The sequence below is a fragment of the Bombina bombina genome, chromosome 2 (assembly GCF_027579735.1).
Source record: "Bombina bombina isolate aBomBom1 chromosome 2, aBomBom1.pri, whole genome shotgun sequence".
Taxonomy (NCBI): domain Eukaryota; kingdom Metazoa; phylum Chordata; class Amphibia; order Anura; family Bombinatoridae; genus Bombina; species Bombina bombina.
The window spans coordinates 12,337,492-12,354,306 of NC_069500.1; the positions used below are offsets into that span (position 1 = coordinate 12,337,492).

The window sequence follows — 16,815 nt, forward strand, 5'->3', positions numbered from 1 at the left end:
CTATTTAATATATATTTATTAGACAGTGTTATTATGTGTGTAACTATACTGTGCAATATATATTTATTAGACAGTGTTATTATGAGTGTAATAATAATAATTTGCGATTTATATAGCACTTTTCTCCCTGTGACACTCAAAGCACTTTACAAATATTCTGTACCAACATAAGACATAAAAGTTAGGAGTTTCTGAAGGTCAGATAAGCGGACTGAATGCCTGATGGAAGAGGTGGGTCTTTTTAAAAGTCTGTAAGGACGGTGCCTCTCTGATTGCGCACGTTAAAGATTTCCAGGGGGCAGCGTGGCAGAGTGCTCTGGAGCCTGAGTTTGTCCTTATTCTTGGCACTGAGAGGAGGGATGTGTTGGCTGACCTAAGTGAACGGGATGGGTTGTAGGGTGCCAGGAGCTCTTTCAGGTACTGTGGGCCTTGGTTGTTTAAGGCTTTGAAGGTCAGCAGGCCAATTTTAAAATATGTTTGCCATTTAATTAGAAGCCAATGCAGGGAGTGGAGAACAGGTGTTATGTGGCAGGAGCGAGTTTGATTGGTCAATAGTCTTGCTGCTGCGTTTGTACTGTCTGAAGGCGATGGAGTTCTTTTTTTGGGAGGCCCAAGTAAAGTGCATTGCAGTAATCTAGCCTAGAGGATACAAATGCATGGATTGATGTTGGCATATCATCAGGTGGAATTAAATGTTGTATCCTGGCTATGTTTTTCAGATGAAAGTAGGCAGATTTTATTACGGAGGAAATCTGCACTCTGAGGTTTCGTACCTTTGCTGAACTAACGAGTTCAGAGCCTCCAAGCCCCAGGCCAGTTGGGTGATCGTGGGATATTTTTGATGCCCGGGGTCCCCTCACCAAGAGTAACTCTGTAATGTCCGGGTTCACTTTGAGAAAGCTAGCGTTCATCCATTCTATGAGGTCTGTTAAGCAACTGTTTATGCGGCATGCTGGGTCTGTAGTATCTGTAGCAAAGGAGAAGTAGAGTTGTGTGTCATCAGCGTAACAATGATACCTTAGGCCATGTCGGTTAATGATGTCCCTCAGTGGTAGTAAGTAAATTGTGAATAGCATGGGACACAGGATAGATCCTTGTGGAACTCCGCAGGCCAGTTCTGTTGGTGCTGATGAGCTTGATCCTGATATTACTCTCTGTGATCTACCAGCGAGGAAGGATTTAAACCAGTTAAGGACTGTGCCTCCTAGACCACAGATGTACTGCAAGCGCTCTATTAGAATCCTATGGTTAATGGTGTCAAATGCAGCTGAGAGATCCAGGAGGATTATAATGGAGTAATCACCTTTGTCTCTTGCCATGAGGAGATCATTTAGCACTCGGACTATCGCTGTTTCAGTGCTGTGGCGGCATCTGAAGCCTGACTGGAAAGGATCAAATATGTTTAGGCGTGATAGATGGGCTTCCAGTTGAGTTGCCACTACTTTTTCAATTATTTTCCACAGAAATTGGAGGTTGGATACTGGTCTGTAATTAGTCATGCAGTTTGGGTCTAATAAAGGTTTCTTTAGGAGTGGTTTTACCACAGCTTTTTTTAGAGGATCTGGAAAGTCTCCTGTTTTTAGTGAACACTGCACTATTTTTGTGAGGACTGGGGCGAGTGTTTCAATGCATCCAGATATGAGCTAAGTTGGAGCAGGGTCTAAGTCACACGTTGTAGGGTGCAACTTTTGTATGGTGTTTTTAACTTCTTTTATATCCACATTTTTAAAAGTGGACCATAAACTGGGGCAGTCTGGCATTCCATTGTAGTGGTTCTGGTGTGTAACTGTTTGGCCTGCTGTGATAGCGGTTTGGATTGAGGAAATCTTGTCTCTGAAGTAGTTCGCAAATGCTTCACATTTATCCTGAGAAAAGTTGGTGGGGCTAAGCATGCATGCTGGTTTGCAGAGCCTTTCTACTGTGCGAAACAGTTGCCTGGGTCTATTGTGGGAGAGTGCAATTTTGCGTGATAAAAATGAAGATTTTTTCTGAGTTTCATGGATTGATATTTATTTAGATGTTTGGTAAGAGCGGCTTTATCCTCTGGATCATGTGTTCTGCGCCACTTTGTCTCAAGCTTATGTCCTGTTCTTTTCATTTCTCTGATGGAGCTATCAAACCACGGTGCATTGTTGTGGGTTTGGACAGTGCGTATGCGAGATGGTGCAATGCTTTCTAGGTTGTCTCTCATGGTTTTGTTGTAGAGTCGGACTAAGGAGCTGGGGTCTTCGCATGTGCCCATTAGTTCAGATCCATATGTGATGCTACATCCAGTGGTGTCACCCCTTTTAATGAGCAGTGTAACTGTACTGTGTAATGTATATTTATTAGACAGTGTTAATATGAGTGTAACTGTACTTTGTAATGTATATTTATTAGATAGTGTTATTATGTGTGTAACTGTACTGTATAGTGTATATTTATTAGATAGTGTTAATATGAGTGTAACTGTACTATGTAATGTATATTTATTAGAGAGTGTTATTATGAGTGTAACTGTACTTTGTAATGTATATTTATTAGAGACTGTTAGTATGAGTGTAACTGTACTGTGTAAGTATATTTATTAGACATAGTTATTATGTTTGCAACTGTACTGTGTAATGTATTTTTATTAGACAGTGTTATTATGAGTGTAACTGTACTGTGTAATGTATATTTATTAGACAGTGTTAATATGAGTGTAACTGTACTGTGTAATGTATATTTATCAGACAGTGTTAATATCAGTGTAACTGTACTGTGTGATGTTTATTTATTAGATAGTGTTAATATGAGTGTAACTGTACTCTGTAATTTATATTTATTAGATAGTGTTATTATGAGTGTAACTGTACTTTGTAATGTATATTTATTAGATAGTGTTATTATGAGTGTAACTGAACTGTGTAATGTATATTTATTAGACAGTGTTAATATGAGTGTAACTGTACTATGTAATGTATTTTTATTAGACAGTGTTAATATGAGTGTAACTGTATTCTGTAATTTATATTTATTAGATAGTGTCAATATAAGTGTAACTGTACTGTGTAATGTATATTTATTAGATAGTGTTAATATGAGTGTAAATGTACTGTGTAATGTATATGTATTAGACAGTGTTATTATGAGTGTAACTGTACTATGTAATGTATATTTATTAGACAATGTTAATATGTGTGTAACTGTACTGTGTAATGTATATTTATTAGACAGTGTTAATATGTGTGTAACTGTACTGTGTAATGTATATTTTTTAGGCAGTGTTAATATGAGTGTAACTGTACTATGTAATATATTTTTATTAGACAGTGTTAATATGGGTGTAACTATACTCTATAATGTATTTTTTTAGACAGTGTTATTATGTGTGTAACTGTACTGTGTAATGTATATTTATTAGACAGTGTTCATATGAATGTAACTATACTGTGTAATGTATATTTATTAGACAGTGTTAATATGAGTGTAACTGTACTGTGTAATGTATATGTATTAGATAGTGTTAATATGAGTGTAACTGTACTATGTAATGTATCTGTATTAGATAGTGTTAATACGAGTCTTAATGTACTATGTAATGTACATTTATTAGATAGTGTTATTATGAGTTTAACTGTACTTTGTAATGTATAATTATTAGACAGTGTTATTATGAGTGTAACTGTACTGTGTAATGTATATTTATTAGACAGTGTTATTTTGTGTGTAACTGTACTTTGTAATGTTTATTTATCAGACAGTGTTAATATGAGTTTAACTGCACTGTGTAATGTATATTTATTAGATAGTGATAATATGAGTGTAACTGTACTGTGTAATGTATATTTATTAGATAGTGTTAATATGAGTGTAACTGTACTGTGTAATGTATATTTATTAGATAGTGATAATATGAGTGTAACTGTACTGTGTAATATATATTTATTAGACAGTGTTAATATGAGTGTAACTGTACTATGTTATGTATATTTATTAGATAGTGTTAATATGTGTGTAACTGTACTGTGTAATGTATATTTATTAGACAGTGTTATTAGGAGTGTAACTGTACTGTGTAATATATATTTATTAGATAGTGTTATTATGAGTGTAACTGTACTGTGTAATGTATATTTATTAGATAGTGTTAATATGAGTGTAACTGTACTATGTAATGTATATTTATTAGATAATGTTATTATGAGTGTAACTGTACTATGTAATGTATATTTATTAGACAGTGTTAATATGAGTGTAACTGTGCTGTGTAATGTATATTTATTAGACATAGTTATTATGTTTGCAACTGTACTGTGTAATGTATTTTTATTAGACAGTGTTATTATGAGTGTAACTGTACTGTGTAATGTATATTTATTAGATAGTGTTATTATATGTGTAACTGTACTATGTAATGTATATTTATTAGATAGTGTTATTATATGTGTAACTGTACTATGTAATGTATATTTATTAGACAGTGTTAATATGAGTGTAACTGTACTTTGTAATGTATATTTATCAGACAGTGTTAATATCAGTGTAACTGTACTGTGTGATGTTTATTTATTAGATAGTGTTAATATGAGTGTAACTGTACTCTGTAATTTATATTTATTAGATAGTGTTATTATGAGTGTAACTGAACTGTGTAATGTATATTTATTAGATGTGTTATTATGAGTGTAACTGTACTTTGTAATGTATATTTATTAGATAGTGTTATTATGAGTGTAACTGAACTGTGTAATGTATATTTATTAGACAGTGTTAATATGAGTGTAACTGTACTATGTAATGTATTTTTATTAGACAGTGTTAATATGAGTGTAACTGTACTCTGTAATTTATATTTATTAGATAGTGTCAATATAAGTGTAACTGTACTGTGTAATGTATATTTATTAGATAGTGTTAATATGAGTGTAAATGTACTGTGTAATGTATATGTATTAGACAGTGTTATTATGAGTGTAACTGTACTATGTAATGTATATTTATTAGACAATGTTAATATGTGTGTAACTGTACTGTGTAATGTATTTATTAGACAGTGTTAATATGTGTGTAACTGTACTGTGTAATGTATATTTTTTAGGCAGTGTTAATATGAGTGTAACTGTACTATGTAATATATTTTTATTAGACAGTGTTAATATGGGTGTAACTATACTCTATAATGTATTTTTTTAGACAGTGTTATTATGTGTGTAACTGTACTGTGTAATGTATATTTATTAGACAGTGTTCATATGAATGTAACTATACTGTGTAATGTATATTTATTAGACAGTGTTAATATGAGTGTAACTGTACTGTGTAATGTATATGTATTAGATAGTGTTAATATGAGTGTAACTGTACTATGTAATGTATATGTATTAGATAGTGTTAATACGAGTCTTAATGTACTATGTAATGTACATTTATTAGATAGTGTTATTATGAGTTTAACTGTACTTTGTAATGTATAATTATTAGACAGTGTTATTATGAGTGTAACTGTACTGTGTAATGTATATTTATTAGACAGTGTTATTTTGTGTGTAACTGTACTTTGTAATGTTTATTTATCAGACAGTGTTAATATGAGTTTAACTGCACTGTGTAATGTATATTTATTAGATAGTGATAATATGAGTGTAACTGTACTGTGTAATGTATATTTATTAGATAGTGTTAATATGAGTGTAACTGTACTGTGTAATGTATATATATTAGATAGTGATAATATGAGTGTAACTGTACTGTGTAATATATATTTATTAGACAGTGTTAATATGAGTGTAACTGTACTATGTTATGTATATTTATTAGATAGTGTTAATATGTGTGTAACTGTACTGTGTAATGTATATTTATTAGACAGTGTTATTAGGAGTGTAACTGTACTGTGTAATATATATTTATTAGATAGTGTTATTATGAGTGTAACTGTACTGTGTAATGTATATTTATTAGATAGTGTTAATATGAGTGTAACTGTACTATGTAATGTATATTTATTAGATAATGTTATTATGAGTGTAACTGTACTATGTAATGTATATTTATTAGACAGTGTTAATATGAGTGTAACTGTACTGTGTAATGTATATTTATTAGACAGTGTTAATATGTGTGTAACTGTACTGTGTAATGTATATTTATTAGATAGTGTTATTATGTGTGTAACTGTACTTTGTAATGTATATTTATTAGATAGTGTTATTATGAGTGTAACTGTACTGTGTAATGTATATTTATTAGACAGTGTTATGTGTGTAACTGTACTGTGTAATGTATATTTATTAGATAGTGTTATTATGTGTGTAACTGTACTGTGTAATGTATATTTATTAGATAGTGTTATTATGTGTGTAACTGTACTGTGTAATGTATATTTATTAGATAGTGTTATTATGTGTGTAACTGTACTGTGTAATGTATATTTATTAGATAGTGTTATTATGTGTGTAACTGTACTGTATAATGTATTGTTATTAGATGTTATTATGTGTGTAACTGTACTGTGTAATGTATTTTTATTAGATAATGTTATTATGTGTGTAACTGTACTGTGTAATGTATCTTTATTAGATAGTGTTATTATGTGTATAACTGTACTGAGTAATGTATATTTATTAGATAGTGTTATTATGTGTGTAACTGTACTGTGTAATGTATATTTATTAGACAGTGTTATTATGAGTGTAACTGTACTATGTAATGTATATTTATTAGATAGTGTTATTATGAGTGTAACTGTACTGTGTAATGTATATTTATTAGACAGTGTTAATATGTGTGTAACTGTACTGTATAATGTATTGTTATTAGATGTTATTATGTGTGTAACTGTACTGTGTAATGTATTTTTATTAGATAATGTTATTATGTGTGTAACTGTACTGTGTAATGTATCTTTATTAGATAGTGTTATTATGTGTATAACTGTACTGTGTAATGTATATTTATTAGATAGTGTTATTATAAGTGTAACTGTACTGTGTAATGTATTGTTATTAGATAGTGTTATTATGTGTGTAACTGTACTGTGTAATGTATCTTTATTAGATAGTGTTATTATGTGTGTAACTGTACTGTGTAATGTATATTTATTAGACAGTGTTAATATGAGTGTAACTGTACTGTGTAATGTATATTTATTAGATAGTGTTATTATGTGTGTAACTGTACTGTGTAATGTATATTTATTAGATAGTGTTATTATGTATGTAACTGTACTGTGTAATGTATATTTATTAGACAGTGTTATTATGTGTGTAACTGTACTGTGTAATGTATATTTATTAGATAGTGTTATTATGTATGTAACTGTACTGTGTAATGTATATTTATTAGACAGTGTTATTATGTGTGTAACTGTACTGTGTAATGTATATTTATTAGATAGTGTTATTATGTGTGTAACTGTATTGTGTAATGTATATTTATTAGACAGTGTTAATATGTGTGTAACTGTGCTGTGTAATGTATTTTGGATGTGTTTTGTGCAATTTTTTTTTTTGGAAAACATTGAAGCATAAATGGCGATTGTGCTAGAGCAATAGCTATTTCGCTTGTAATATCAGCGCAATGATAATGTCTCATAAAAACACAATTATGCACAAAACCGTTTGTGCCTCACTTGTATTCTAGCCCTATGTACTTAAAAAAACCTTTGCAATTAATCTTTAATTTTCAATTTTGGATAATTTGATTGGTTTTTTTTTGGATGCTTTGTTACATTCCTTATATGTTTATAATGTTGACTCTTTACTATTTTCTTTGAATAATTTATAATTTGACTTGGATTTATTTATTTTACTGTTAGAACTATGTGTTATGTGATGATGTGCATATTTGGTTAGCAAAATTTTAAATGTTTGTTATGTATCCTCTGCATTTTTATTAGTGAATACTATGGGCTCACCAGAAACAGCACAAAGGCCGCTGCTCTGAACAGGCGGACAGACATCGCCACAATACAACCCGATCGAGTATGATCGGGTTGATTGACACCTCCCTGCTGGCGGCCCATTGGCTGCGATTCTGCATGGGGCGGTGTTGCACCAGCAGCTCTTGTGAGCTGCTGGTGCAATGCTGAATACGGCGAGCGTATTGCTCGCCGTATTCAGCGAGGTCTGGCGGACCTGATCCACAGTCTCAGATCAGGTCCGCCAGACCTTTTATTATTATTATTATTATCAGGTATTTGTAGAGCTCCAACAGGTTTCGCAGTGCTGTAAACATAGTTGGTGTATAGGATAGCTTTTGTAGGGGTTAAGTGGGTAGAGGGCCCTGCCGAGAGTGTCACTGTTGTAGTCGGCTCTTATGAAGCGATCTGTAAACAGCTGGGCCCATAGGCTTACAATCTAAGGGGTTCAAGGGGAAAGCACTGGCGTTAGGAAAGGTTAGTGTTGGTTGTATGCATCCCTGAATAGTAGAGTTTTTAGGGAGTGCTTGAAGCTGTTAAAACTAGGGGAGAGTCTGATGGAGCGAGGCAGGGAATTCTACAAGATGGGGGCCAGTCTGGAGAAGTCCTGTAAACGGGAATGTGAGGAAGTAACAAGAGAGGAGGAGAGGAGGAGATCCTGAGCTGATCAAAGGGGACGGGAGGGAGAGTATCTAGAGACAAGTTCTGAGATGTAGGGGGGAGCAGTGCAGTTGAGAGCTTTATATGTCAGGGTGAGGATTTTATGTTTAATCCTAGAGGCAATAGGAAGCCAGTGAAGGGATTGGCAGAGAGGTGCAGCAGATGAAGAGCGACGAGTAAGGAAGATGAGCCTGGCAGAGGCATTCATAATGGATTGTAAAGGAGCTATGCGGCAGCTAGGTAGACTACAGAGGATGGAATTGCAATAGTCGAGGCGGGAAAGGATATGAGAGTGGTAAATATGCCCCTTTGTCCCAATTTATGTTATTTAACAGTATACACACACACATACATATACACAAATACACAATACACACACACACATGTACACAATGCACACATACATACACACACACACATGAACACACATATGCAATACACACGTACACAAACACACACATACAATAAACAAATAATGTACATATACTTACACATATTTACATATAACATACACAGATACATATACGTAAACACATATATACCCATTACACATACACAACACACAAAGATACATATGCACATACACAATACACACACATACATACACACACACATATACATGATATACACACCTGCACAATACACACATACAGTACATACATATACACCCACATACACATAAGCATACACAATACGCACACACATACATACATACAAACATACACACACAAACAAACATACACACACATAACCACACACATGCACACACATACACATTAACATATATACACATGTAAACACACACATACATAAACACATACATACACACACACACAGATATACCTGCACACATACATACAAACATACATACATTCACCTGCACACATGTACATACACACATACACCGGCACACACACACATACACAGACATAGGCACTCACATATACACACATATGCACTTACACACTTACACACATATATATATATGCCATGTTTAACATATCAGTTTCAATGTAACAGAGGAAATATGGAACTTTGTATTCATTGTAAAACAAGCAGTTTTAATGATCCATAAAATAATAATAATAAAAAAACACCAGTTTGTTACAAACTGTGTTTTAACTTCATGGGACTTCCCCCACCTCTCATATGTTTTTTTGCAGTTATTGTTTGCCTCCAAAAATGTTGGTAGGTCTAGAGGCTCCCTGGAGAGATGGCTAATCCCACTCTTTACATCTGGCACATAATGTTATGAAATGTTCGTGCTTAAAGGGAAAGTGTGCAGTCATTTTTGTTTCACTTTTAATGTGTTTCCAAGCATGCTAGTGTGTATTAAATTGTTTATAAACAGCTTGTTTACCTTTATTTGTCATATGAATTATCTGCTTTTGTTGGGTAAAACTGCCTCCTTTGCTCAAAATATAACTGCTGCAGTATTCCCTATAGCTAATAATATTTAACATAACATGAATAAACATTGTCAGAAATTGAGAATTGTGGAGCTTTATATGAATCTTTCCAAGTCTTCATGTCAACCAGAACAAGCTTTTTCTCACAGATCCATTTGTGTTGATCTGAGCAGATCTCCGCTGTCACTGCGCCTTGTTTTATTTTGTAACAACCATGGTACTGCCTGCAATGTAATATCACAAAAGTAACAAATTAACACAAACCACAAAATATCAATTAAATGAGCAGATACAATAAAAGAATACAGGACAGAGTTTTACAAAACCTGGAACTTTATATTGTGTTTTTAATTTTTGTCAGACTTGTAGATAAATGTTTCTTAAAGTAGTAACCAAAGGTTAGGAAGTATCTAAATGTGCAAAATCTAAACTCAATGGATCGAGGCGAACACATGGCCAACTATGGGCTAGATTACAAGTGGCGCACTAATTTATCGCGCACCCACAAACGGGAAAATGTGCTGTTTATTGCAACTGCAAGCTTCTGGTAGCAATTAGCACTCAATTTGTTTTTTAAATGTTCCCCAATTGCCCCCAAAATAACATGTGAGGTCCCTTTTAAAAAATCCAAAAATGTAACATTTTTAAAAAACAAACAAACTGCACTAGGCAGTATTTTGGAGCTAAAATTGGTTTGACTGGGGTGCTAGAAAAAATGGCAATTAAAAATGCCTTTACATCGCGGTCTATTGGAACAGTGTGTTCCCTGTAAATATATATACAGTATTTATATGCTTAAATTTAAGTTTAAACATACGTCAGTTTCTTCCTGTGTAATTAATGCTCCATTGCAAACGTTTACATAGCAGTGAACTCTCATTATTTCTATGGGAGACAACTCGCCTCTTGCACAGACAGCCCATTTTCTTCGATAATTGCACCTAGACTGCCCCTGCGAGGCTAAACCTTTTTTTTTCACATTTTTGGTGAACTTTTGATCATCAGTCCCTAAGTTGGAAATTAGAGGCGTGATTAGATCAAAGCAAACTTAACAACTGGCAAAGCAGTATCCAAATAAAACTCCAGAAAGAGTGGTCAGAAACAGGTAAGAGGTCAGCTACTCACACAGACTGCTCAGGCAAAATCTATAACTAGTGGTCAGGAAACAATGCAATATGCAAGCGAAAATGTACCCCTGAAAAATAACACCAACATCAAGTAAAAGCTACATAATAATTTATGAAAATAGTGGGCTTCCGGTTTTTGCCCGACCCGGGAAGTGATGTGTTCATCGCGGCTCCTAATCGCGCTAACAGATAATGCTGAGAATAGTGCGCAGCTAATGAGAGAGTGGGAACTGGATTTACATAGAGCTGGCTAGGTGACTGCATAGCAGCCACACAGTAAGACCGCGGCCTGATTCCTCTTGACAGGGGGCAAACGTCGATCCCGAGTTGGAGCGATCCTACAAGTCCAGTTGCATGGTCGTGGTGAGGCGTCTGGGACATGAGAGGAGGAGCATCAAGCATCACTCTCAGCTTGAACCATGAGCCTTGCATTAAAGGCAAAAGGAGTCTGGTTGCCGCAGATACACAGCCAATCCAATCCCTTCAGGAAAAAGAAAAAAGTATTTAGAAGACTAAGCTTCGCTGACACTGTGGGACCACCAGGGGACAAATGAAGAGAGTCTGAGCTCCCAAGTAAGGTCAGAGGTTTTGCCTATAAAGGACAAGAAAAGGAAAGCACGAGTAACTACTGATATAATACAGATAACTGCTCTGGTCTAAGATATCTGGGGTTTGTTCCTATTAAATTGGTGTACAGGTTAAGGGTTACTTGGTAGAGCTCAGTGAAGAGTCTTTGGTTTTGATATTTAATTACTGGTGGGTATAATTTGGAGGCCAAGAAGCTTTGGGAATAATGTTTTCATCTGCTTTTCTACATGATGTGTGGTGAACAAGAAAAGTCTTATTAAATCAGGGCAAGCATGTTTGTTAACTCACAAAATTGTATCCTGAGACAGTTATATCAAATGCTCCTGTAAATTGGAATAACTCAGGAAAGCCTACAGGAGGGGAAAAAAAAGAATATATTCTGCCTTCAAAACATAACATAATGCAATAACCTGAATAATAATATTTTGGGTCTATATTTAAGGCCGTAACTAAGTTACGGTCTTAAATATATGATTGGAGATTGAATGGTTAAAAGTAAATCGGGCTATCTGGGCTGGTGAAAAGCAATGTCTTGTGTTATATTCTGTTAAAGCCTTGTAAAGAGAAAAAGCAGCAAAAAGAGAAAATGGAAAAAAAAGTAAAAATAAATAAATATATAAATATATATATACTGGGTTCATAAAGATAGCACAAGTTTTTTTCCCAGAAGGATGAGGAGCACAACTCAGCGTAACAACTTTTTTGGGTAAATAAATGGCCTTCTTTATTTGGTTAACGTCAAAATGGCTGGTAATAGGCTAGTTTAAATAAGCCATTAATAAAGTTCCTTTTTTGAAAATTGAATAATCTACTATGGTGACTGGCAATATTTTATTCTGGATTAATATTCTAATTTGTGATATTACCATTGCATATTTGATGGAAATATATTTGGCTGAAAATAAGCCTGTTTAGTTGAGTCAATAAGAGAACACCATTTTTTTGTTATATGTTATAATACTTTCTTGCATAAATCTTGGGTATAATGTATTTTTTCATTTGATAATTTCTAGAATGATCTGAAAGAGTTTCTTCCATATTTTATAATTTTTTTTTTCTCTCACGAATTATTTGATATAAACACTCACTTCTAAGATTTTGTCTCTGGCACAAGTGAGACAGTATAAGTACTATCATGTTTGGAATGGTTGAGTAACTTCCATTCCTTATTTCACAGAACATATTGAGGCCTATTTATCAATTCGTCAACTATGCTGAATTCGCCGGCACCAATCCACTCGTCTAACATCGCCTAACATCGCGGCCGCAGACATGAATCCGCTCTCCATATTTATAATAAAAATCGGCAAAAAGCCGCCCACCAAGTATGGGGCGATGAGCAGCGGACTGTTGTTAACTAGCCGTCATCATCTCGCTGCTATTCGGCTTTTTCCCAGCTTTATTTATACCCTGTCACTAAACACCGCACTATACTAAAATGTTTAACCCCTATCCTGCCACTCCCAGACCCCGCTGCAACTTTAATAAAGTTATTAACCCCTATTCCTCTGCTCCTGAACCCCACCGAAACTAACCCTACGCAAACTATTTAAATCTACTATTAAAAATTACTAAATTGCAAAAAAATAAACGCTAAGTTACCAAAAACAAACACTAAGTTACAAAAAAACAAACACTAAGTTACAAAAACAAACAAACCACAGTATCAAAAATAAAAAAAACAATTGCACCTAATAGCCCTATCAAATTAAAAAAGCCCCCCAAATAAAAATAAAGAAAACAACCTACAATAAACTACCAATGGCCCTTAAAAGGGGCTTTTGCGGGGCATAGCCCCAAAGAAATCAGTTCTTTTACCTGTAAAAAAAAATACAAACACCCTCCAACAGTAAAACCCACCACCCACACAACCAACCCCCCAAATAAAAACCCTATCTAAAAAACCTAAGCTCCCAATTGCCCTGAAAAGGGCATATGTATGGGCATTGCCCTTAAAAGGGCATTTAGCTCTTTTACTGCCCAAAGTCCCTAACCTAAAAATAAAACCCACCCAATAAACCCTTAAATAAACATAACACTAACCCCCGACGATCCACTTACAGTTTTTGAAGACCCTTTAAGGTTACGTCATCCAAGATGGCATACCTTACATTCCGATTGGCTGATAGAATTCTATCAGCCAATAGGAAATTAAGGGGAAAAAATCATATTGGCTGTTGCAATCAAACAATATGATTGAGCTTTCATCCTATTGACTGACCCAATAAGCCAATAGGATTGAGCTTGCATTCTATTGGCTGATTGGATATGCCAATAGGATGAAAGCTCAATCCTATTGGCTGATTGCAACAGCCAATAGGATTTTTCCCCTTAAATTCCTATTGGCTGATAGAATTCTATCAGACAATCGTAATGTAAGGAATGCCATCTTGGATGACTTACCTTAAAGGGAAACTTCATTCTTCGTTGACCATCGTAAGAAGAGGATGCTCCGCGCCGGATGTCTTGAAGGTGGAGCCAATCTGCACCGGATGGATGAAGATAGAAGATGCTGTCTGGATGAATACTTCTGCCTGCTTGGATGAAGACTTTGGCCCGCTTGGATGAAGATTTCTGCCGGCTTCGATGAGGACTTCTGCCGCTTGGATGAGGATGGATGTCCGGTCTTCGAAAACTGTAAGTGGATTGTCAGGGATTAGTGTTAGGTTTATTTAAGGGTCTATTGGGTTTTATTTTAAGGTTAGGGACTTTGGGCAGTAAAAGAGCTAAATGCCCTTTTAAGGGCAATTCCCATACAAATGCCCTTTTCAGGGCAATGAGGAGTTTAGGTTTTTTAGATAGGGTTTTTATTTGGGGGTTGGTTGTGTGGTTGGTGGGTTTTACTGTTGGGGGTGTTTGTATTTTTTATTACAGGTAAAAGAGCTGATTTATTGCGTCAATGCTCTGCAAAAGGCCCTTTTCAGGGCCATTGGTAGTTTATTGTAGGCTAGGGGTTTTTAATTTTGGGGGGGAGGGTTATTTTGATAGGGCTATTAGATAAGGTGTAATTGTTTTTTTATTTTTGATACTTAGTATTTGTTTGTTTTTGTAATTTAGTAATTTTTAATAGTAGATTTAAATAATTTGCCTAGGGTTAGGGTTTTAAATATGTAATATAGTTAATTTTATTGGTAGATTAATCTAATTTTAGTACAATAGTTAGGGTAGGCTAATTAATAGTTTAATATAGTTTATTTTAATTCTAAAGGTAAGTTTTAATTTATTATAAGATAGGGATGAGGTAATTTTAATGTAAAGTTAGCGAGTTGTTAGGTTTAGGGGTTAATAGGTTTTGTTAATGGTAGTGATGTGGGAGGCCAGGGGTTTAGGGGTTAATAATTTTATTACAATTGCGGTGTGGTCCGGGAGCGGCGGGATAGGGGTTAATAAATTTAGCTTGTGGCGATGTCGGGGGAGGCAGATTAGGGTTTAGACTCGGGGCTTTTGTTAGGTGTTAGGTATAAACTTTACTAGTTTTCTACCATAGAAATCAATGGGATATCTGGCAGCATCGAACATAAGCTTTCGCTGCTTTCAGACTCCCATTGATTCCTATGGCATCTGCGGCCTCCAGGGTGGCGGACTGAAACCCAGGTACGCTGGGCCGGAATAGTAGCGAACGTACCGGTTAACTATTTGATAACTTGCAAAAGGTGTCAGATAGTGCATAATTTGTATTCCGAACATCTGTAATGACGTGGCCTCGATCTGTGTTGAATTGAGACCGGCGGATCGTATTTTACGTCACAAATTTCAACTTTTGCTGGTCTGTAGGCTTTGATAACTAGGTCGAATCAAGCTCGCCACAATTATACTGTGGAATTCCGGTATATTTGCGGTTGACGGCTTGATAAATAGGCCTCATTGTATGTTTCACTTTTACGTATTGTATTAATGGAGAAATTTGTTATGTCAGTAAAAATAAAATCACCCACAATGGCGTCTAGAGGCAAAGAAAGGAAAAATAAAGCTAATATTCCATTAATTAAATATAACATCATAAAAGAAGCTAATGTGTCCACTATATCCAATAGTATTGATGTACACGATCTTGCAAATATGATCTCTGAGCTAATGAGACCCCAATTTGATCAGATACGGGCAGATCTGGCTGGTTTATCTAATGAAATACATATATTTACTAATAGTTTAGAAAAAGCCGAAACTCGAATATCAGAGGTAGAGGATAATTTATATACACAGCAAAATAATGTTAAACAGCATGCACTCATAATAAAAAGATTACAAGAGAGATTAGATGAGATAGAAGACTGCTCGTGGAGAAACAATATAAGGATTATAGGTCTCCCAGAGGTAGCTGATTTCGAGGATTTAAATTTATTTATCTCAGAAAAATTGCTGGCTCTATTAGAGATGCCTATTAGGGGAGATAAAATAGTGGTTAAAAGAGCCCACAGAGTAGGCCCAATTAGAGCAAATGATGATGAAAATTTACAAGGCACAACATCAAATAATTATAATAAAAGACCAGTTGTAGCCAGATTACTTAAACTTCAATATAAAGTTCACATTTTAGCATTTTACAGGAAAAAAACTGTAATCGCAGGGGATTCAAGAATTCTAATATTACAAAACTTAAAACTTATTAAATAGAAAACGCAAAATGCAGAAAATAAATGGCTCCAATATGTACGGCATCAATTAAGAAAGGCTACAATGCATATATGGTATATCCAGCTAAAATTAAGATTCAGGTAAATGAAACAGGGCAAATGCTGAATAATAGGGAAGAATTCAGTAGTTTCTTAGATAAGCTTTAAAGAAGTAGGGATTCTCTATTACTTCTAATACACAGGGTCAAACCCTTTTTTTATTATGTCTATACATAGAATAGGTTTGATGGGAATGGATCGGGGGGATTGGGTGCTGTGCGCGTTGATCTTCTGTTGTATATATGAGCATGCATATATTTTTTTTTCTCCCAGACATTTTTGATATAAAGAAATGAGGGTTTGTAACTTGATTTCTTGGAACATACAAGGCATAGTAACCCCTATAAAAAGAAAGGAATAATTTCACAGCTAAAAACACATATTACCTTTCTTCAGGCAACATATTTAAGTTAAAAACAGGTTGGGTGGCGGAAGTGATTGCTACACCTTGTGCCAGAAGGCAAAAGGGAGTTGCA

General features: G+C 34.7%; 1 protein-coding gene across 1 annotated transcript in view; it reads right to left on the bottom strand.

Annotated features, from left to right (window-relative positions):
• Positions 1–9,576: 9,576 nt before the first annotated feature.
• The window catches only part of LOC128648364 (B-cell differentiation antigen CD72), a 318,955-nt gene continuing 311,716 nt past the window's right edge, over positions 9,577–16,815 (bottom strand). Inside the window, exon 7 of the mRNA XM_053700961.1 lies at positions 9,577–10,175. Coding sequence (XP_053556936.1) covers positions 9,989–10,175 — 187 coding nt within the window. The 3' untranslated portion in view covers positions 9,577–9,988. The remainder of the gene's footprint in view (positions 10,176–16,815) is intronic.